General features: G+C 45.3%; 1 protein-coding gene across 3 annotated transcripts; it reads right to left on the reverse strand.

The window, feature by feature from the left end:
- Positions 1-420: 420 nt before the first annotated feature.
- Positions 421-24,678, reverse strand: GPR173 (G protein-coupled receptor 173). 3 transcript variants are annotated; one of them, XM_027535157.1, is made up of 4 exons: positions 24,296-24,678; positions 23,924-24,080; positions 23,274-23,361; positions 421-4,396 (listed from the first exon to the last, which is right to left on the reverse strand). In XM_027535157.1, the coding sequence occupies exon 4, from the start codon at positions 4,297-4,299 to the stop codon at positions 3,178-3,180; it is 1,122 nt and encodes a 373-aa protein (XP_027390958.1). In that variant the 5' UTR covers positions 4,300-4,396; positions 23,274-23,361; positions 23,924-24,080; positions 24,296-24,678; the 3' UTR covers positions 421-3,177. The 3 variants fall into 3 exon arrangements, with proteins under 3 accessions (XP_027390958.1, XP_027390956.1, XP_027390955.1); XM_027535155.1 differs by lacking the exon at positions 23,274-23,361 and having other exon boundaries at positions 24,296-24,677; XM_027535154.1 differs by lacking the exon at positions 23,274-23,361 and having other exon boundaries at positions 23,924-24,677.
- Positions 24,679-25,284: the final 606 nt, after the last annotated feature.

The following is a 25,284-nucleotide window of genomic DNA, read 5'->3' on the forward strand; positions in this document are numbered from 1 at the left end:
TTCCTCTCAATTTCCTCAGTGTATGCTGCTTTTGATTGTATTTTAGATTTTGGGCGGGAGGAGGGGCAAGTGGATGGTCTCTCATGAGGCACAGTGGTGGGGTTCTGACTTCCGTCTGGGATTCGTGTCACAGGTCTGCTTCCCACTTTGAAACCCTGACAAAATCACTGCCTTTTTCTGAACTTGTTTCCTCTCCTCTAAATCAGGTGTCACTAAAAAGACATTTAGAAAACTGCCCATTGCAGTCTTGTGGTAGCAGAGAATTGGAGACACCTACAGACACATCATCCAGGAGAATGAATAAGAAAAATGTAACATATGTATAAGATGGACTACTAGAATGAATTAGGTGTAAACACGGCAACATGGCTGGATATCTCAAAAAACAGAATGTTGAGTGAAGAAAGAAACGGAACAAGATTTATAGTACAATACTGTTTATGTAAATTAAAACATAACAATACCATACATTTTCCACATATACACATATATGTAAATAAAACATATGAATGGTGGATTGGAAAAACACACGTTAAATACACAAGAGTGGGGTGCCTATGTGGGAGGGGGGATGGTATTAGGGATGGGTGATGAAGTGGACAAAACAAAACAAAAAAGAATATAAGGGCTTCATATGGACCAATGATGACACAGTGTGCCAAGAACTGAGGAATATGGTCAACTCAATTCTGTGCATCTCATAGAGTAAAGTAATTGAGCGTCCAGGGAACAGGCTGGCTGGGGAGACTCCCAGGCTTGTTTGTTTGTTTTTTTCCCCATGACATCCATCCCTCTGAATTTAATCAAAGCTTACCAAAATCCCAGCTGTATACAGTGGATCCTTCTGAAGGGCTCCTATCCCAGACCGAGCAGTCCCTCCATAAGCTATTATTTTGTGTATATGTGTGGGGGGCATTACCTAACCCAACAGTTCCCCCAAGTTTGATCCCCAATTACCAGTCCCCATTCTCCATGGTGGTCCAGTTTCAGGAACACCTTATCTGGGTTTTTGAGAGGAGACTCATACAGGAGTTGGGAGTGGTACCTGGGGGCTCCAGACTTTTGGAAGAGATGGGATTCTCAAGTATCCTGTCCTCCATGTTCAGAGCCTGGGCCAGGGGAGGAAGATCTTTTGAGATGGGAGTCTACGCTCTTGCTACATCCATACATATCATTTTCAAATTCCATCTCTCTGACCACTCTACTTCCTGCTGCAGGCACATACTGTTTTTTCTTCTCTCAATTAGGTGCATATGTGCACATGTGTGCTCACATGCACTGTATATGTCTCCACATACAGGCATTTGCTCACATGTGTGCCCCAGGCCAGAGTGCGCCCCAACAAAGTCACACAGACACACTGTCTCACTTGACCATACCCCCCTACATATGGTCATTGCAGATAGGGCACACACCCACCCACACACAGAGACAGAAAGAGAAAACATCCAATATAGCATTGTTCATTTCAGTTTTCCATTTACAAAATCCAATGGTGAATCCAGGCAGTTAGAAAAAAGAAATAGAGGAAAATCCTCCTGAATGTACCCTATCTACCCCCACCCCACTCCCTGGGAAAGGCACCCCCATCACTATCACTGAGAGAACAGGTACCCCCCCTGTATACCAGTCTCTCAGCCACTCTGGCCTGCCTTTCCAGGGCCACTGCATAACCAGGCTCATTAATGTCTCTCCTGCCTAGAGTGCCTTCTCCATTCCTCTTGCTTAAGTCAAGGCTTGCCCAGTTCCGGAGCTGTCTTAGGGTAGGGAGGGAGTGTAGGACAAGGGCTTCTATAGGGGAGAGAAAGGGGGTGAAAAAATACAGATCTCCCCCTCTCCCAGGAGATGAGAAGGGGACAGAGAACTTGGGAAAGACCAGGCAAAGAATGCCAGTTTGGCTCACCAGTCCATAAGACTTGATGTGAACCCAGAGTGGGCTCTGCTCTGGGAAGGAGGCTTTGGATCTCCCACCTGGGGAATCTGGCTGCATTCTGCTCCACTTGGGGTGGAAGTAATGGTGGAGGGAAGAAGAGGGGAAGGGCTGTTCAGAGCAAGTAAGTCGGGGGCTAAGGGCCCAGAAGGCCAAGGGTTACCACAGAGGGACTTGAGGCCCCTGAGGCTTTAAGGGACAAAAAGAGGCCAGAGAGGAATGGACTCAAGTCCACAGTGCCTTGGAGCTTATACCACTATGACTTACCAAGGAGAGTAGCATGAACTCAGGAGACAATTCTGGGGTTCAACTCTGCTCTGTCCCCAGGCTTTGGGATTCAGCCATTCTGGGGAGTTTGACTTTCTCCCTACACTTCCCTGGAGGGGTGCTGCTCCTGCCTTTATGGCACCCACATCGACTTCAGTGGAGTTGGAGTGGATTTCCATCCTCAGGAAGAGCTGAAGGATGGTGATCCTGGAGGCAGCTTGAGAGAATGCAGCCAAGCTGAGGTCTCTTCAGCTTGAGGCATATTGCTAGCATCCTGCTCTTCACCTAACCTGGGCCCATCCCAGAGGCCCTTCTCCCTCCCCTCCTTGTTTCTCAAACAGATGCTCAAGAAACAATTGGGAAGTCTGGACACGGTAGGGATGGATAAAAGACTGGCCTTGGGACCAGGGTTAGCCTAAAACAACATTGCACACAACATAGCAATTAAACCTTGCTCCCTGGGGACCGAACACCCACTTTGGTCCCTCTCGTCAGCAGATCAATTTCATCCAGACCTTGCTAAAGGACTTGGAAGGAGAGGGTGCGTGGGAGCAGAGGGGACAATAAGAGCTCTAGAAGTCTATTTTACAGGACAAATTTCCCCCTTCTGGACAATGTCAGAGGAGAGACATTAGAGCAAGAAAGCCTGTCTCCTCAGCTATGAGTAGGAAAACCTGCATTTTCAGTTTTTTTTTTTTTTTTTCTGAATTGTCACTTCTGAGAGGAGAGACACTGTAGAAGTGGAGGAGGAGGAGGTGGAGACAGGCCCCATAGGACTAGAAATGCATCTTTCCCAGTCCCCACCCAGTCCCTAGCCCTGGGGAGGTGTTGGCAAAGGTGCCTAGATTCCAGGTTGTTCCAGGGTCTGGGGCTGGAGCTCAGAAAGAAAGGCTCCCGTATGGAGCCCTACCTCTTCCCTTCTGTTGGCTCCATCGTGGTGGCCACGACCTTCTCCCTGCCTGTCTGCCTACCAGCCTGCTTCACATCACACAGTAGGGTTCTCTAGGAGCTGGGGCACCTCCTGTGCCCCAGCAGGGGGCGTGAGTCCTCAGGCACTTCTTGAGGTCCTTGTTGAGCAGGAAGCAGACGATTGGGTTGACGGCAGCCTGGGCGAAGCTCATCCAAACAGCAGTGGCCAGGTAACGGTGCGGCACCGCGCAGGCTTTCACAAACACTCGCCAGTAGCAGGCCACGATGTAGGGTGACCAGAGGAGCAGGAAGAGCAGTGTGATCGCGTAGAACATACGGCCCAGCTGCTTTTCACCCTTGACCTCGTCCATGCCCAGCAGCCGCCGGCTGGCTGCATGCCCATTCTGCCGGATACCCAGTAGGGTTGGTGGCATGGGCCCTCGGCCAAAGCCAGCGATCCAATTGGCAGCAGCCTGGCCAGTGGCCCCAGGGCCATGGAATGTCCAGTTCTGACTGATGGCTGGCACCATCTGCACAGGCTTCATCTTGCGGTGACGATACTCGAAGAGGAGCAGCTTGCCATAGACAGCATGTGTGGCTGCCATGAGCACAGCCAACATAAGCATGAAGCCCAGCGTGTCATTGGCCTTGAAATAGCGATGCTCAAAGATACACTGGTCCTCCTCACGGATGAACTTGTAGGTGCCCACGTCGAAGACAGGTGGGAAGGCCATGGCCACAGACAGGGTCCAGGCCATGCAGATGACAGCTGCGCATGTCCAGAGCGTCATGCGCTTGGCATAGAAGCGGTGGTGGGCGATGGCCATGTAGCGTGTGACGCTGATGCAGAACAGCATGAAGGCCGCATGGAAGCAAAAGAGCACAGCCATAAAGGCCACAATCTTGCAGCTGAGCGCACTGAAGGTCCATGAGGAGCCGTGGCGCACAGAAGCCAGCACAAAGGGGAAGCAGACGGCAGAGCGTATGCCGTCAGCCAGGCACAGGTCCAGCAGAAAGTAGTAAGGAGCCTTGTGCAGGGCACGGTCCTTGAGCACCAGCAGGGACAAGATGGCGTTGCCCGCCAGGCTCACGCACATGATCAGTCCCAGCAGCACCAGCTTCACGTAAGCCACTGCTGATGGTGGAGACAGTGCACCGCTCACCTCCTCGGGCTCTCCAGTGGTGTTGGCCATACTGAGGGGCAGGGGCTGCTCCCAACCCTATGGGGTCAGCCAGTCCAGTACTCGATGGGCCCCAGGGGACTCCATCAGTTGTTCTGCTGGGCTGCTCCTGCAAATGAGGATAATGGGGGAGACACAGACACAGATAGAGGTATGAGGGCAGGAGAGAGTGTGAAAACACACACACAGGGGCAGAGAGAGTGAGGAAGGACAGAACAAAGAGAAAATGGACACCAATTGAGACAGAAATGGAGGGGATGAGAAAGAGTTAGAAAAGATAGGGAGACAGACAGAACCAGAGAGACAAGAAGAGGGGGAAAGAAGGAGAGAGTAGGGAGGGAGAGAGAGAAATACAAGAAAAAGAAACAGTGAGAAACAGATGAAAAGGAAAGGTGAGGAAGAAAGAGAAAGGGCAGTGTTAGTGTGTCTATGCGGCCTCCCCTCTTACTCCCAGCTGGTGTCAGGCCCTGCCCCTGGCCCACTGCTGCTCCTCCTCCCTCCTTGCTGCGTGAGGGGTGCTTCATCTCTCTGGATGTCCTCGGTTACCTCTTTCCTCCATTGGTGGGTCTGTGGGATGGGGATGTGGGTGCAGCTCTTCTCTCCCTTTGTAAAGCCCAAAGGTTGTGTTCTTCAAACTTTTAAAACTGCCACCCATAAGAAATACATTTTACATCACAACCTGATACACATATACACGTGTACATAGAGCTGAATACAAAGTTTCACAAAACAGTACAGATTATATATGTAATGTACCTCATTAGCTTTTATTCTATTTCACACTGTTTTTTTTCTTTTTGGTTAACATTAGTAGCCACTCATTAAATAGGTTTCTTTATTCATAATGAATGTGTTTAGCACACTCATGGAACAGAGGGAAGATCAGTGTGGTTGGAAAAGGGCAGGCAAGTAAGACAGTAGAAAGTGAATTCACAGAGGGGTCTGGGGCCAGATTGTGCAGGGCTGTGAGCCACGACAAAGACTTAGGTTTTTACTTTAAATGAAGTGGAAAGTATGTGTGAACATAAAGATATAGGTATGCTTGTATGTACTCATTTCTTGAAAAACTATTTATTGAGCATCTACTGTGTGCCAGGCACTGGTGACACAGATGTGAAATAAACAGACAAAGGTCTCTGCTCTTGTGAAGTTGACATTCTAAATAATAAAGAAGATACACAGGTGAAATATAGTAGGTCAGATGATGATAAGTTCCTAAATTTAAGGAGGGAAGGGGGATAGGAAGTGCCAGGGGTGGAGGAAGTACAGTTTTGTTTATTTATTTTTGGAAGTACAGTTTTAAATGAGGTGGACAGGGAAAGCTTCATGGAAGAGGTGTCATCTGAGCAAAAAAAATGGGGGAGGTGAGTGAGCCATGTGGATATCTGGGAGAAGAGAATTCTAGGCAGAGGGAATAGCCAGAACAAAGGCTCTGAGGTGAGACTGCACGCAGTACATTTGAGGAAGAGTAAGGAGGTAGGTGGAATGGAATGAGCAAGGGGAAAGTGGTAGGAGGAGAGCTCAGCAAGGTGGTAAGGTCAGATCATATAGGTCACACTGAGGACTCTGACTTTTAATCTGAGTGAGATGGGTGCCCTGGGAGAGTTTTGCACAGAAATAAGATGTGATATGACTCAGGATTGAATGGGATCCTGCTTGCTGTGGTGAGGAGCATAGACCATGTGAGGCGAAGGTTGAAGTAGGGATACTACTTAGGAGGCTCCTGTAGTAATCTAGGTAAGAAAACAGCACCCTTGTGCCCCCCTGCCCTGCTTTATTTCTCTTCCTGGAATTTCTCTCTTTTGATGCACTACATAATTTACCTTTTTTTATAGTTGTTTTAATTTATTTATTTATATTGTCATATAGTTGATATAAGTATTATATAAGTTACAGACAGTGATTCACAGTTTTAAAGATTATACTTTATTTATGGTTATTATAAAATATTCACTTTAAAATTTTGATTTATTGCCTGCCCTTCCCTATTAGAAGGAAAGCTCCAGGGTAGGGATTATCAATTCACAAATTCTAGAAGAGCAGTGCAGAGCCCACCGTAGGCTCTCAGTCAAAAGCTGTCAAATCAATTGGTTGAGGGACTAGTGGGGGGCTAGTGGCTCAGGGAGGGCCACCTGGAGGCATCCATGTAGGATTTGCTGAGAAAGCAGTCTGGGCAGTGTATGAATGGGAGGGCACAGGAAAGCTTGGGGGTAAGTAGGAGAACTCCTGGTGTATGAGGGCTGGGTGGGGGATGTAGGGTGTGATAGGATAGCAGGGCAGGTTTCCCAGGAAAGGCAGTAAAGCAGAAGCCAGAGAAGCTCAGAACTCCTGCTGGGGCTGGGATGGGATTAAGGTTGGAAGAGGTGGGGCTTGAGTGGATGTCTTTCTACCCCCTCCCTCCATGGAAAATGGCTCCCCTTTGCACTGTTTCTCAGTTCAATCCAACTGAGCCTGTCACAGCCACCTGGGGCCAAGCTTTTCTCATGGTACCCCAAAGTCTCAGAGCCAGTGCCAGTGTACTGAGAGAAGGTGCTAGGGCAGAGGCTTGAGAGAAGTGGAGTTGGTGGGCCCCTTCAGCCCCTCAAGGCCTCACAGCTCCCACACATCTGTGGACCAGCTGATAGCTGGGTGTGTGTAAACATGCACACACACACACACACACACACACACACACACACACTCCTTAGCCTTGAGGAGTGGCAGGGGGAAGTGATAGAGACAGAGATTGAATGTAAGAGAGTCAGAGAGACACACAAGTGACAGAGAAAGAGAGGAGCAGAAGGAGAGAGATGGAGACATAGGAATGTGGCAGGGAGGGGTGGGAGAAATAAACAGAGAAAGGAGAGAGGTTTACATAGAGAAGAGGAGACAAAAAGAGGAAGAAGAGAGGAAGTAAAAAAAAAACCAGACAGACACACACAGAGAAACAGAGACAATGCAAGAGACCAACACGGGAGAAATATAGAGACAGAAAGAGGAAAATAAAGAGATGAGAGTGGGAGAGAGAGACAGAGAGAAAAAATAGAGACAGAGAGGGAGGGAGGGAGGAGACAGAGACAAAGAGTAAGGACAGGGATAATGCCAGGAAAGGGAGAAAGATGTAGAGAAATAAAGGGACAGGGATGGGGAGTGAGAGGCAGATATAGAAAGGTGATGGAGATAGAGAGAGGCAGAAATAAAGATGGATACAGACAGAGGGAGACACAGAGACAAACTAAGACCAAGAAAGTGGATAATGTGTAGCTCAGAGTCTCAGAGAAAACAAAAACAAACACTAAAACGAACAAACAAAACAAAAAACCATAAAACAATACCAGCAAACAAACAAAACCCTGGTGTTGCCTGGAAAGCTGGGGTGATAATATAAAAAGTGAGGAGAGGGTTCTGAGCACGGGCAGCCACGGCCTGGGACCATCCGACACTAAGGATGCATGTGCATATGCGTAACACATACACACCCGCTTGTGCCCAGATGTCCTTAGACAGAGATACACAGACACCAACACACATCCAGAATCACATAGGCTACTTCTATAGAGACCAATGGACAGCAACCAGCTCACATATAGGGGCACTGGTGTGCATGCGAGGTGTGCATACACACACACACACACACACACACACACACACACACAGTATATTGTGTATGCTGCCTCATTCACATGGCACAGTGTACCCCTGCTTAAACACCCGCGCTTTGTTCTCAGTAAAGGTATTACTGCCCCCTAGGGGAAATTTTGGAAATTTATAGGTGCATTTTTTGGTTGCCACAGCGCTGGGTGTGTCCTTCTAACATTTTTGGAGTCCTTCGTGAGGATGTTGGCTGTCCAGAGACCTGTAGGGCAATTCTATACAGTCAACATATGTCTCACATCCCACAGAATTTTGGACTTGGCGTGAACTGAACCTAGACACTAACTCTATTTCACTGATAAACACAGTTGTTTCTTTGATTTAATGCATCCTGAATTATCCAGGAATGTGGCTATCACGTTAAGTCTAGAGACTATGCTTTGTTTTGTGGAGCACTTTCCTTGCATAGTTCACTATTTAGGAAACTCTCATTCCTAGGCCTTTGCCTGTCATTTTCCTGCACTTTGTACAAAGGACAGCTTCTGATTCTTCCCCTTCTCTAAATCCATGTTTACCTGTTATGTTACAAGCCTTTAATTCACTGAATCTCTTAGGGAGTGTCATGTCCAAGCATTTCTGTATTGAAATACAAATTATTTTCTTATAAATCACTTTTATTTCTTATTTATTAGAGTTAATACAATGTGGATATGGTATAATATACTATATGTCTTCTTTGGAAATTATATATGCAGAGAGGTTATATTATCTAAGAACTTACTGTCCAGATGGTAAAGGGGTGTTACAAAATATCTTACATAAAAGAGGGTGTTGTGTACAGGAGGGCTATGAATTGCTCATGTGCACAGACACACTCAGACACACACGCATATACACATACATGTGCAGTGGCCCACAAACCCATTAATTACAACTCCCCTAACACACACACAAACTCTTAAATCCTGAGAGATACACACACGTAGACCTACTCATTGTCACTCACACTCAGGCTCATATATACCCTTTGTCCCAGTGTACCTGATTATTCAAATCCTCTCATGTATTCAAACTCTCGCAACACAGGTATGAAAACAGTGGCATATCTGTATTATCACATATACAATCATGGTTACACACGTTAACACTCAGTGACATACACCAGCATGCTCACATGCACTTGAACCCTGACACACACACACATATATATACACACAAACGCACATATGTATGTGTATACAGACAGACTGCCCCTCAGATACCAACAGAAAAATAGACTAGTTAAAAACTACTCACATATACACACATGTACATACTCTAACACACAGAGACCAACTGATCCAAGATGTCTCACACAGATTAGTTACACTCACCAACACAGATGTGTATACCCTAGCACAGGTACACACAGTTGCCCATTCATGTACATTATGCAGAGAAGTAGACCAGCTCCAATGAACACACACACACACACATACACACCCCTTAGCAAAATGCAAGCACAAGCAAACACAAAGAGAAAAGCCAGATATAGTATATACAGATACACTCTCACACACAGATGTCTATACACACACAATCTTGCTCACAACTCAGATACACTTACTTGACATATACATCCTGCAACAGGTATATATCAAGAGACAAACCTGTGCAAGTGCACAGAGCAGCCAACTCTGGAACATACAGGCAGAAACATTAGCAGAGCTGCCCTGGGCTGGAGCAAGATGGGGCTCAAGGGGACCCTGTGAGAAGGGAGGTTGTAAATGTCTGGACTGCTTCCTGTAGGAACATCCCAGATAGTTGGATTATTACTTTGATTGCCACTTTTTGTTCATAATCAGTAAGACTTTTTGCTTTTGCCCATACGTGTACAATGTTTGTTTTTCTTTTAATTTTATCTCATTCTTATTTTGGGGCATTTTTTTTCCTACAAATATAGAAGGGCTATATGATTGTAGCTGTTATTACTATTACATAGTATCATGTGCTCAGTTGCTCAATTGTGTCCGACTCTTTGCAACCCCATGGACTGTAGCCCACCAGGCTCCTCTGTCCATGGGATTTTCCAGGCCAGAATACTGGAGAAGGTTGCCATTTCCGCTTTCAGGGAATCTTCCTGACCCAGGGATTGAAACTGCGTCTCTTGTGTCTCCTGCATTGGCAGGTGGATTCTTTACCACTGTGCCACCTGGGAAGCCCTATATAGTATTAGTGAAGTGAAGTCACTCAGTCGTGTCCAACTCTTTGCGACCCCATGGACAGTAGCTTGCACCAGGCTCCTCTGTCCATGGGATTTTCTAGGCAAGAGTACTAGAGTAGGTTGCCGTTTCCTTCTCCATATATAGTATTAGGTGTTCCTAAAGAGAATATACCTATTTTGTTAATTTCCTTGATTATTGCTTCTTTATTTTAAAAAAATGTTCTCTTCTAGAACATTTCAAACAGAAATGTAGAAGAATCCTGTAACGAACCTCTGTGCACCCAGTGCCCAGCTTCACGAACAGTCAACTCATAGGGTCTTGTTTCACCTATAACCTCATCCAGTTCTCCCACTTTCAGAGTATTCTGAAGCTTGTATATTATGCCATTTCATCCATAAGAATTTCAGTAATTATTTCTAAAAGATAAGAACTCTTTAAAAAGTATTAGAACATTTTTATTATTTCTTTGCTTATTTATTGATTTATTTGCTACTGGCTTTTAATATTTAAAATTTGGCAAATCTGATTCTTGGCAGGATTTCATAACTGATTTCACAATTAATTTTTATCTTTTATTAGGTAAAAAATTTGTCAATAAACAAGTGCAGCCTGACGACAGTTGAATTGATTCATTAAAGAGAACTCTAAGCCTTTCTGAGTAATTGGCCTCTAATTAAAATAAATTAATTTTAAAAAAGAGAGAGAGAAACAAATTCCACCAAAAAAAATATATAGAAGACCTAGAACTTGATTTTTGGGGGGAAAAATCAATTTTCAGAAGTCACAAAGGTCTGCTGACCCCTTCAATACTTCATATTCAAGTAGATTTAATTTTTAAGATATTTCTTTCCTCATCAAATTGGATTTTTTGATCAAATCTGGAAAATCAGGAGACTCATGAGACAAACGCAGTAGTCTTCCCTCCAAAATAATCCAGGATATTCCTAATTTAAACAATTTAATGAGGATTGTCTCAGACTTGAGTTCAGCTGCCCAATTAGCCCTCTCTTCCTCAGCCTAAGCATGGAAAAGTTATCAAAAGAAACTTTCCCAGTAGGCTATGTTGATCAACAGACCACAAAACAATCTATCACACAGAGAAAGATATGGACCTGTTGAAGCATCTAGAAGAGCAAATTAAGAAACTGGGCTCTTTTTTGAGATGAGTTAGAACATTCTTAGATGGAGCTCAACCAGCTAGTAACAAGGTTATGCAATTAACCAGTAAAGCTAAGATGCCTGCCCAGTAGAATCTTATATGTTAGCAGACTGCTGGGAAATTGTCCACACATTTGAGACCAAATAGAAAAGGGGACACTTTCAATGATTTCTGCAGGAGACACACTGATGACAGGTCAAGGGATATCAAGATAACACTAACTCAGAAGATCACTGAATCAAAGGAGTTTTCATTTTATATTGATGTATCTTAGGATGTTGATTAACTGTGCTTGGTTTATAGTACTGGTCAGAAAGCCTTAAGAGAAATGCCAGAAGAACCAAAAAAACTAAGGTTGAAGTATTCAAAGTGATAGATAAATATTTTGAAATATTGTGGAAACTCTGCACAAGTCTGTGGACTGATGCTGCTGTTGTGATGGCAGGAAGTTTACAGCTGGAATTTGTTCTGAAAATGCTGAGAGTCATCCATGCTGCTGCTGCTGCTGCTAAGTCACTTCAGTCATGTCCGACTCTGTGTGACCCCAGAGACGGCAGCCCACCAGGCTCCCCCATCCCTGGGATTCTCCAGGCAAGAACACTGGAGTGGGTTGCCATTTCTTTCTCCAATGCATGAAAGTGAAAAGTGAAAGGGAAGTTGCTCAGTCGTGTCCGACTCTTAGCGACCCCATGGACTGCAGCCTACCAGGCTCCTCCATCCATGGGATTTTTCAGGCAAGAGTACTGGAGTGGGGTGCCACTGCCTTCTCCGAGAGTCATCCATGGAGGAGCCTTAACCTATAAAAGTTTGCCCAAAGGTCTAACTTCTACTGTAAATGATGCCAGGTGAATTTAATTAGATCCAAGGCATTACCCACCCACTTATCAAGCTTTCTCTGAAGCACTGGAATCAGTATACGTTTCTCTATTGTTTTAAACCTAAGTGTGTAGGATATTATAAAGGAGCTATTAGCTAAAAGAAAAATTTCAGCATTTATTTGTGAATGATTCTCCCTTTGCAGATTTGATGCTTACTGGCTTCAACACAGGGCTCTTCGAGCACGTGAATAAAATATATCAAAAATTTTCAACACTCAAAGATACATGAAAGTATATTGACAAGGTTTATGTATTTGAAGCCAAACTTCACCTTGGAAGAAGTCAAATGAAGTATGGTTCCTAGATGTAACTAATGCTTAGATGTAACTAAGATTCTAAGGTAATACTAAAGAAAACTTATTATGAATAGAACAAGGTCTACTTAGGGGAAAACTTCATTATTTTTAAATACTCAAAATGAAAATTTTCTGTTAGATGTAACTAATGCTTAGATGTAACTAACGTTACATCTTAGTTACATGTAACTAACGTTACATCTAACTAATGCTTAGATGTAAGGTTACATTCAGTTCAGTTCAGTTCAGTTCAGTCACTCAGTCATGTCCGACTCTTTGCGACCCCATGAATCGCAGCACGCCAGGCCTCCCTGTCCATCATCAACTCCTGGAGTTCACTGAAACGCACGTCCATCGAGTCAGTGATGCCATCCAGCCATCTCATCCTCTGTCGTCCCCTTCTCTCCTCCTGCCCCTAATCCAACCCAGCATCAGAGTCTTTTCCAATGAGTCAACTCTTCGCATGAGGTGGCCAAAGTACTGGAGTTTCAGCTTTAGCATCATTCCTTCCAAAGAAATCCCAGGGCTGATCTCCTTCATTAGATGTAACTATGGTTCTAAGGTAATACTAAAGAAAACTTATTATGAATAGAACAAGGTCTACTTAGGGGAAAACTTCATTATTTTTAAATACTCAAAATGAAAATTTTCTGTTGGATTCAAAATTCATGACTATTTGTTACAAGAAATTTCAACATCACATTTGATTGAAAGAAAACAAAGAGGGGTTAGATTTCAAGAAGGATCTCACCTCTGAAGCACAAAATTCAAAGGCTAAGAATTATTGATTATTGATGAGAAAAGTTTTAATCAATTAAAAAATACCCTCTATTTGCTACCACTTACTTATGCAAATGGTTTCCTCTTGACAGTGATTACTAAGAGACAGAAGAGGTTGTGTAGCTATTCCCAACATAAAACCTGGGTCTGCCTAGCCATGGCAAGAATGAGTGAGTTATAAAGGGGAGGTGAAAAAGGGAAGCGTGCCCAAGCAGTTGTTCCATTTTTTAAGAAAGGTTGGTATGGTGTGAAAGCACCAGACATATTCAACATAAACTGCGCCTGATGCTTCAGAGAAACCAAAATGATACCTGATGACCCCAAAACTCATGCTTTTAAGTGAGCTTTCCGAACCATGCTGCTACATTTCATACATTCAAGCTAATTACGAGGGCATTAGGGCAAACTATGCCTAAACAACCTCCACGGAATGGGTCTCACCTTTTGACATCAAGAAGAGGCAGGCCACAATGGAAATTTATATCCGTGTCACAAGTACCAATGGTTAGTTGCTTCATTTGTTTTGTTTGGGTTTTTACCAAGAAATACAATAATGATATAAATTATCTATGCTCAGCACTAAGTGATTTACCAAATCATGATGAAAATGACCATAAAATAAATCAAGACAGTCCTGACTGAAGATGCAGAAGTGGGCATGAATGTTGACCATTACAGATTTGCACGAGTGAATTAAAAAGTTATGTTTACAGAAGTGAGCTCAAGTGTGCCATGAAAACAATTGGAAAAGATTTCATTGGAAAGTTGCATACAGGGACTTCCTCGGAGGTACAGTGGTTGAGAATTTGACTGCCAATGCAGAGGACACAGGTTTGATCTCTTGTCTGGGAAGATTCCATGTGCCATGGGGCAACTAAGCCTGTGTGCCAAAACTACTGAGCCCACGCTCCACAACTACTGAGGCCCACATGCCCTACAGCCTGTGCTCCACAATGAGAGAAGACACCACAAGAGAAACCCACGCATCGCGATGAAGAGTAGCCCCACTCAGTGCGACTAGAGAAAGCCCACGCACAGCGACAAAGACCCAGTGCAGACAAAAATGAATAAATAAATAATTTTAAAAACTGCATACAAATCCAATACTAAATAACTTCTAAAACTTGGCATTTTAATTTCCTTATCACAATTTTCATAACATAAATAAAATGTAAGGAATTTCTTTTCCCCAAATCCCAGTACCCCGAAATCCTCTTAAAGTTTACTACAGTGTGCCATACAAATATTTCACCTCTGTGTGCTTGACACATTCACAGCTAGTCATATTGCATAGATACTTGCATACGCAAACAGATACACAGCACACAGGCACAGGTGTACATGGAGATTCAAATATGCACTCACATCCAGACTTACTGCATCTGATAAGTGCAATCAGATGCTCACACACGTACCTCTTTTCCTACACAGAAAGAGTTAGGCATGTGTGTAGGTGCCCACCTACCAGCAAATCATGCAAAGATTTATATAACACACATATAATCACCCTTCTATAGAAATACAGCCTTAGGCACTGATACATTTGCCATTCATATGGGCACGTGCAGACACACACACCTACAGACCAAATCGTATGGACTTATATGCTTTCAGACACAGTCATACATGCACGGATGTAAGATCTGACATTCACACACAGGGTACATCCTGCTCACATCCTACAGATCCAAGCCCTTCCCCACCCCAGGCTCTTACACTAAGAGATTTGAATCTACTATCTTATATAAATCCTACCCCGGTACACATACATATATACACAGTACAGACTTGCTCACACACACAGACAGATGGCTCAGGCTCATTGCTACATACATAGAGGCAGGTAGGCATGTGGAGCAATGCAGACTCATGTATACACACACACATAGCCACTGCTGCTTATAAACATAAACAGACACACTGATTCACACCTACACATGCATTCACATGAGGCAGAACACATATCTTAGTACATGACCATAAGGCATAAATCCTCTTCACACATTCACATCGACCCACATCATCACATATAAACCTGAATACCAACCTTCTTACATTTACAGACACTCACAACATGCATACATTTACACTCTGACCACTAAAAATCCCATTTACAGATAAAAATGCACTGTGTACTACCACAGATACAGGTATATGCACTCACACACTCAGATGTGTGTATGCTAGGAAACATACACACAGGGCCAAACCCCCTCCATCAACCTCCCAGAACCATGCTTCCATTCTCATACACTCATGGTTTTATACACACACTGGGACACATATAAGTACAAACCCACTTTTATGTACAAACACACTCTCACATACAGCCAGGATGAGCAAATACATGTGGATACTGATAATGGCCAATATGCACACAGAAACTACCCCGTTCACACTTGCAGATGGGCACATGTGACAATTTTAGTACTGGGTAACACCATATAAGGTGCCAAACACAGTCCAAAGCAGTTTTTGAATAGTAACTCATCCAATTCTCATCCTATGAAATAGGTAGTATTATTACCCTACTTTACAGATAAGAAATTAGGGCATAGTTGAGGTTAGGTGACTTTCCCAAAGCCACACAGCTAATAAAGGCAGAACTAGGATGCAAACTCAGAGCCTGGCTTGAAACCTTACAGATTCAACTTACTCACATGTAGAAACACACTCACCTCATACACATATACATATACACACTACTCTATCACAAGCACATGTACACACAAGCCGTCTACTCAGGCTCAGGAACAGTCATATACATACACATACATAAACACTCCATACATATACACAAACATATATATGTCTGTATACACATATACAGACAATCCAGCAGAGGTGTATTTTGCCCCAGGAAATACATACACATTCATATACATTCCCCAAATCATGCACCCCACCAAGACATGCCCACACTATCAAACACACACATATACCACCAACACACTGTCTAGATAAATCCACATCACATACAGATGTACCCACATCCATAGATACACTCCCTACCCAGATATAATAAACTGTGGAAAATTCTGAAAGAGATGGGAACACCAGACCACCTGATCTGCCTCCTGAGAAATCTGTATGCAGGTCAGGAAGCAACAGTTAGAACTGGACATGGAACAACAGACTGGTTCCAAATAGGAAAAGGAGTATGTCAAGGCTGTATATTGTCACCATGCTTATTTAACTTACATGCAGAGTACATCATGAGAAACGCTGGGCTGGATGAAGCACAAGCTGGAATCAAGATTGCAGGGAGAAATATCAATAACCTCAGATATGCAGATGATACCACCCTTATGGCAGAAAGTGAAGAAGAACTAAAGAGCCTCTTGATGAAAGTGAAAGAAGAGAGTGAAAAAGTTGGCTTAAAATGCAATATTCAGAAAGCAAAAATCATGGCATCCAGTCCCATCACTTCATGGCAAATAGATGGAAAAACAGTGGAAACAGTGGCAGACTTTATTTTTTTGGGCTCCAAAATCACTGCAAATGGTGACTGCAGGCATGAAATTAAAAGATGCTTACTGCTTGGAAGGAAAGTTATGACCAACCTAGACAGCATATTAAAAAGCAGAGATGTTACTTTGCCAATAAAGGTCCGTCTAGTCAAGGCTATAGTTTTTCCAGTAGTCATGTATGGATGTGAGAGTTGGACTATAAACAAAGCTGAGTGCTGAAGAATTGATGCTTTCAAACTGTGGTGTTGGAGAAGACTCTTGTGAGTCCCTTGGACTGCAAAGAGATCCAACCAGTCCATCCTAAAGGAAATCAGTCCTGAATATTCATTGGAAGGACTGATGTTGAAGCTGAAACTCCAATACTTTGGCCACCTGATGTGAAGAGCTGACTTATTTGAAAAGACCCTGATGCTGGGAAAGATTGAAGGTGAGAGAAAAGGGGATGACAGAGGATGAGATGGCTGGATGGCATCACCAACTCAATGGGCATGAGTTTGAGTAAACTGGGAGTTGGTGATGGACAGGGAGGCCTGGCGTGCTGCAGTCCGTGGGGTTGCAAAGAGTCGGACACAACTGAGTGACTGAACTGAACTGAACCCAAACACTCTCACACACTATCCACATATATTCACATGCACACACATCACTCAGATATATTTTATCTCTCTCCCATACACCATCCAGAGAAAACCTCATACATCCTACTTAGATATACCCACTCCCACATGCCCCACCCCAAGTGGGTACACTATTCTTTTTCTCACACACTATTTAGATGCACCCAGTCTCACACACACACAATACTAACACACTATCTCACACACACATCATCTAGATACACCTCATACATATATATCTCAAATACACCTACATTCAGAGGCACTCCACCTAGATACAGCCACACTTACACAAATTCCCAACTCAGTACACCCACACTCTCACATACAACATTCAGATACACCCAAACTCACATTTCCAATTTAGAGCCCCGATACCCAACCCAGGCACGCCTACAGTCTCTTTCATATGTGGTATTAAGACACACCCACAATGATACACACACCATTCAAAAATACTATACTTACACACACCTCACCCAGATACACTCACCTAACTCAAATACATCCAAATGCACATAATCCAGAGACACCCTACACATAATCCAGAGACACCCACTCACACACAAATCCTATCCATATACATCCACACTTCTCTGTCTCTCTCTCACACACATAAACACACAGAGCCCCACTCATACAGCCCCAGCTAGATACATCCTCTCATACGTATACACAATATCCAGATTCATCCCCTGTGGACCACTAAGACACATTCACACCCACATGCATCATCTAGGTATGCTCCACTACCATCTAGAAACATCTGCAAATTCACACACACACAGCCACCCAAGTATATCCAACTTTCACACATACTGTCCAGGTGCACTTCCCCAGACACTCTACTGACCAGATACACCCAATGTTCTTATCCTCTCCACACCACCCAGATGCACCCACATTCCAAACTCACACTTCCTACCCAACAGTGTCCCCCAAACACTCTTCTACATACCTCATCTGACTATACACATACTAACATACATACTCAAGTATATATACACCCAGATACACAATCAAAGCTGTAACAACACACCATCCAGATATACCTTAATACACTACCCAAATACACCTCTGCTCTCACCCACCCACCATCCAGATACATTCACATTCAAACACACTCCATCCACACAGTTTCACCAACAGCCCATATGTACCACACTCTCTCACACATCATCCAGATATACCCACTGACACACTTACATTCACTCCCTGACCCAATCAAACCCAAACACTTCTACCCCATCCAGATACACCTACCCACTCCTTCTACTGGATACATTCATGCTCTCACACTCCCATCACACTCAGAAACACCTACACACTCTCTTACATACACACACACACACACACACACACACACATAATCTAGCTCCCCCTCTCTTAATCACCATCATCAAGAATACCTACCTGCCACACACACCATGAGAATAAACCCATGCTCTCTCACATACACCACACACATCTCACTCACATATACCCCTCACAGCATCCATAGATACTCCCAATTATGTACACACTCACACTTCACCCTCACCCAGATGTGCCCAAGTTCTCTCTTACACACACACACACACACACACACACACACATACACACCATATTGATATACTCCATACACACTTCCAGTGCCTAGATACACTTGCGCTCTCACCCACCTACACACCATCCAAATTTACCCACACTTGAATGCCCTAGTCCAATACACCCATACTCCCTCATACACTTACTCTACTCAGAAACACTCACACTCCCTCTTATACACATAACATAGATAGGTCCATAATGTAAAACATACATCTAGATAGCCCCTCACTCTCTCTTGCACCACCCAGATACACTCATACCCACATATCCCTAAAATATATACATTCTCATGTATCTTCCCACATAGCTACACCCAGAGTGTCACTCATATCATCCTCCACCCAATAGGCCAATGGTCTCATAGTGCCTCACAAATGCATCATTCACATATACCCACATCCACACTCATCACTCTCAAATACACTCAAATGTCTCACATACAAACCCTACCCAGAAACACCCAGGGTCTCTCTTACATACACACAAACTAGATCCTTCTCTCTCTCTCATCAAATATAGAACCTCTTCCACACACACTCACTCTACCTGAATGTGCCTTCCTTTTTCACTTATACATACACATTTAGATCTAGAATTCTCCCTGGATAGCACAATTTGGGTGCTGTGTGTAAAAACCATTTGCCAACCTTTGATACCACACAATGCCATTTTGTTCTGTGCCTTTGGTGGTGGCAGGAAGAATGGGAAAAGAGGTCTTTGTGTTTCAAGAAATCCTTTTCTAAAGGGGTCACAGGCCCCGTTCCCTAGTAGGACATCAGTCATTATTGGTTTCACTTTCTGAGTGTGAATGATAACAGGAATTATCCCGAGATCCATACAAAAGCCCCACACATGGTCAAGGCCAGAGAAACCCCAGAAGGTGGTCATGGATTGCTGAAGTGTTATGGCTTCTATTCTCTAGGATTTCTACACAATTAAAGCCAGACATGATCTAGCAGGGTACCACTGACCTTCAGACATGCACATAAATACATGTTGGGGTACACAGAGCATAATGCAGACTCACAAGTATCCTCCCTTGTCTTCTCCTTCAATGATCAGACCTGTCTGCACAAGCCCAAGGCCAAATCTCTTTCCCTGAGACATGCACGTGAACAAATACCTACACTCATCCCTACACATAGGTACTCCCATGACAGTGAACACTCATGCTGCACTTGGTCCCGCATATGCACATCCACTTATCCTCAAACACAGACATATAGGCATAGCATACATTCACATGACATAATGCCCACGAAGGACATACATTCACTCACAAACACAGGTGTATACACGGGCAAATTTATGCATATGTCCACAGACAGGCAAAGACTCTTTATCATACCCAATAAGACAATGAACAAACATGATACACAGAAGTGAGCTCCCAAATATATACATGTACAGTCCCAGACATTACCACATAAGCATAGTTACACATACTCACACAAAGATGTACTCACACACACAAACACCCAGATGTGCACATGCTTATAATTTAGATGGTGTACTCATACATGGCATTCTAACACACACAGACATACACACAACTGGGCATGTACACCTATAAGCATATTCACATGAACTTAGGCTTGTACATCATTCCTCCATGCAAGAAATCAGACATGAAGACACAAATTACTTACAAAACACGCTCACTCACAATTATACACACCATGTATGTATGTTGACACATGTTCATACACCCACATGAGAAACTATGCAAACAAGAGTCATGCACATGTGGAAGAATAGTCACATATTCTCACAAACTTGTACACCTGCACAAGAAGAATTGCTAACACCCATCACAGACACGCTCATGCAAAGACATCCTCACACACACACACACTCAAATGCACTTACAGGTCAAGAGGGGTGTGTATATATACTCACTTATACTGTTCTACAACATACACTCCAAAACAAACAATGGTAAACACAAATACACATATACAAATAATTAAGAACTGTACAAACTGGTACAGTTTGGACACCTGTACATTCAGACAGACACACACATGGGCATATTTACACACACATACACTTAGATGTGTGTGAATACACAGGCAAATATATAGACATGTTCACTCAAGTGCACACACAGCTAATATTCACACATACTAGAATACACACATACATTCAGTCACTCACAGGCATTTCCACACTCACACATTCAAACTCACTCAGAAATTCAAACAAAATACATAATGAGACGTGTGCATCCAATAATTATGAGTAGTTGCTCATGCAAACCACACTCAGAAATGCACTTACACACAAGTGTACCCACAAACACAAGTAGACGTATACATGAATGTAGCCATTTACCTATGCACACAGCCTTTTGTGCATATATTTAAAGGTGTACAGCCCTCAGCCATACATTCAAATGTGCACACATAGGCAAACCCAAAAGATATACTTTCATGCACAAAACATGTGCACTCACATACTCTCCCCTTCCCACACAATTAATTCTTTTTATACTAGTGTGACCATCTACACTAACATTTTCCTAATCAGATGTGGACCCAACGGTCTGTCTACAGACAATATGTTTTCAAACATGTACACACAGACATAGACATAATTCAAAATGTTGGAGAATCCATAAAGACATTCACATACAGGCCTACTCATACAAATACATGACAGGCACACCTATGCAGAAGCGTGTTCACACACACATACCCTCCCATACATGCATGGACACACACACACACAAGCCCGTTCACTTAGAAATACACCATTTAGATGCACCTATACTCATATGCACACATGGGTACACACAAATGTACACAGTCAGATATACCCAGGAAATCACCTAATAGGATATGCACACCTAGGCATTCTGAAACCCTCATACTCATACACATACAATCAGACATGTACATTCAAAGACAAATGGATACCACACACATATAACAAAGCCAGATATTCAACAGGCCTATTGGCTCAGAGAAACAACACCCTCACTCAGGCTTAGGATCAAATATGCCCATTTGCTCACCCAGACAGATATGCAAAGTCATACCCACTCCCTTGTACAAATATGATCCTACTCAGACACCAGCACACTTGCACACCATCATGTGACTACACATTCATAGTGCCCATGAGCAGGTGCACACACAGAGCCATATGTTTCCAGGTGCACATATATACCCATGTTTAGGCCTAGATGCCTCTGGACCACGTGTGGGAGTCTCTCCCTTCTGTACCAAATGCTTCTTTAGAAAAGTCTACTCTGTACCCCAGAATGCCACCCCTCCCTGCCCCCACGGATGAGGTCTTCTGGGCCTCAGTGTTTCCCCTCCCTCTACTCCTCCCCTGGCTTTGACAACTGTCCTCCAGCAACTGACCCCTCAAGCAGTGGTCCACCACATCTCCACATTCAGAAACCAACAGTGGACCCAACTGTCCTTCCAGCCCAAGCTCTATGTTGGGAACTCCCTGGGACCTGTCCCCCAGAGCTCTGGCTGCTACATGGGCCACACCCGAAGCCCTGTGATCTCAGAAGCTTCAGCCTTGTCACCAAGCCCTGCCAGCCACCAAGCCAAACTCTTGCCAAGTTTCCCCTCAACAGGGAGATGCATACATCACCAGGGTCAGCAATGCTGCAGGCTACAAGCCAGACCTCTGCTAGCTCATGGGGGCTCAAGCCTCTATATGTGTGTGCACAGACAGGGGCAAGTGTAGGGAAGGATCCTGGAGGAGGGTGGGGGCAGGAGGCTCTGCCTACAGCCACCACGTATTCCTCCTTAGACCAACAGTCACAACACAGAATTGCTCCTGTCTCCCTCCCTTCCATGCCCCTCCCCCATTTACCTACCTGCTGCCCACCCCCTAGATCTCAGCAAAGACCCTGGAGAAGAGGGGCCAGTCCTTCCTCCAAATAAGTAATGACAATATTAACCATGAACAATCACCAACAATATTGACCATGAGCTTTGCTGACATTGCTTCAGGGTCACTTCTACAAACATCCTTTACTTACATGCACCAACTCATTTTGTCACTACACACACCCATGAAGGAAGGGTTACCAGTCTCTTTGACAGATGAGAAAACTGAGGTTCAGTAAGTTTCACTTTCACTATAAGTTGCAGAGCCAGTAGTTGAGGGAGGTCTCCCTGGAGAATCCATGTTCTCCCTGTACCAGGCTTTCTTGCCTCTTCAGGCAGAGGGATGACTGGCCAACAGCATGCAAGGCCACAATATCTGGGGAGTCCCAGACACAATGTGGATGTCTGAAACAGACTGAGAGCCTTGGATTAAGGCTAGGGCTCACACTGTGGAGGCAACCATGTTGTGCCTGCCCCTGCAGGGTGTTGCGTGGCATGGTCCTTGCCTCCCCCCTCTCATGGCATCAGGCAGTCTAGGGCCTGGAAGTGCTTCTCACCCCCACCTCACCTTCCTTTTAGCCCTACAGTGGCTTCCAACCCCTAGCTGGAAATCACAGCAGTATCCTCCGTAGTGAGTGAGCAAAAGTCTTTGCTACCTGTGGGGAGAGACAGGGGAAGGAAGGAAAGAAGAAAGCAAGGAGTGGGGGGTGGTCTGGGTTGGGAGCAGCTTCTCTACCCACCTGCCAGCTCATACACATGGGCAGACACACATACACAGACACACGCTGCATGCCAGCCAAGGAACCTGGCTGAGAGTGGAGAAGGGAGAGGAGGAAGCTGCAGGAGGCTGAGCCTGCCCAGGGTGCAGGCATTGTGAGGGGAGCACAGTCAGGCTCCAGACATGCCTTCCACAGATAGCACACAAGGAAATACTAACACAGCCTCGTGCTCAAACGCACCCATAATTATAAAAATAGACCCTGTACAGGGAAACAGGTGGTGGTTCCCTTCCTCACGGGACATTTGGGATCGAGGAAGATAGGGAGGGCTAGAGGACTCTCCAGGCTTGGGTGCCCAAGTAGTCCTTGTGATGGAGCAGAAAGAGAGACAGACAGAGTCAGAGAAAGAGAGCATGGCAGTGATAGAGACTCTGGAATATGTGTGGGGGGACATAAGTCCCAGCCCCCCATCCTCGATGGAGGGATGCTGACTACTTACCTAGGCTCTCTCAGCAGGACTGTCTTGAAATCCAGGGAGGATGCTCAAGCTGTCTCACTCAGGATAAATCACAGCCCAGGCCACATTGTGGGACCCTCAGTGATCTGGCAGCCAGTGACACTCCTGCTTCTGTTGCCGTGGATACAGCCGGGCTGGTCTAAATCGAAGACATTAGGGGAAGCAGGCACTGGAGGAGTGCACTGGGCAGGGCTGGGGGTGATGGGGAACACCAGGTGGGCAGCACAGAGCCTTGAGGTGCCCAGCTAGCTGGCAGGTGGGGGTCCCGGCAGGTGTTTCCCCAACTACACACTCCCTCCCCCATCTTCATGCCTCCGCCAAGCTGCGAGGGGGGCCAACACTGGCCCCTGCTACCTGTCTGCCTGTCTGCCCGCCTGGCTGCTGGTCTCCCCCTTCCCCCTTCCTGTCTGCTTGCTGGCCGCGCCTTTTGTCCTCAGAAGACACGGTCCCTGCGGGGCCTCTGCCAAGCCTCTAGCAGATGCTCAGGGTCCTGGGCTCCTCCCTGGAAGCACCCGGGCCATGGCCTGGGAGAGCCCCAGGTTGGGGGAGCTCTCATCCAGGCTCAGCCCGCTCCCCAGGCCTTCAGGGATGGGGAAGAGGTGCAGGTCCACAGCCAGAGGCAGCAGCAGAGGTGGAGTTGAGAAGGGGATGGACGCCAGAAAGAGGGGGTGGGGTGGAGAGAGAGGCTGGCCTGATAGCTGTGTCCTGGGTTTTAGATCCGGGTTGAGGAGGGTGGCTCAGAGCATCCGAGGGGGGTCCTGATGCAAAACAGGGGCACTATGAGCCTGCCGGAGGGACCCTCCAGGCTTGGGAACCACCCCAGTTCACACAAATGTAGGTCCCAAGATGCTGGGGACTCCCAACGTGGATAGGGCATTGGCGGGGAGCTCAGGGCACTAAGCTGGACCCCATCCGGCCTGTCCGTCCCCCCTCTCCTCGATTTGCACGGTCCCTGCCTCAGGGGCGGGCGGAGGAGGGAGGGAGGCAGGGAGGGAGAGGGAGGGAAGGAGGGAGGCAGAACAGGCAGGGAGACTCCCAGCCGCCAGCCTGGTCCTCCCTGGGGTGGGGCAGGGAGGGAGGGCTGGCGAGTCCGGGGAGCAGCCGGCTGGCTGGCTGGCCGACTGGGTGGGGATGGCTGGCGAGGTGGCTGTGCTGCCAGGACAATAGCTGGCTGGGGAATTCAGACTCTAGTTTTTCTGAGATGCTGAAGAGAGGCACGCATGGAGGTGTGGAGAGGTACCTAAGAGGCCGCTCAGAGAGCAACTCACACGGGCTACAAAGTTCAGGGGAAGCAGGGGTAGGAGGGATCTGTGGTTGGGGTCAGGGCAGAAAGGTCTGTGGAA

The sequence above is a fragment of the Bos indicus x Bos taurus genome, chromosome X, assembly GCF_003369695.1.
Source record: "Bos indicus x Bos taurus breed Angus x Brahman F1 hybrid chromosome X, Bos_hybrid_MaternalHap_v2.0, whole genome shotgun sequence".
Lineage (NCBI taxonomy): Eukaryota > Metazoa > Chordata > Mammalia > Artiodactyla > Bovidae > Bos > Bos indicus x Bos taurus.

Coding starts and splice junctions, on each gene's coding strand:
- GPR173 (XM_027535157.1), bottom strand. CDS start 4,299: ATGGCCAACACCACTGGAGAGCCCGAGGAGGTGAGCGGTGCACTGTCT.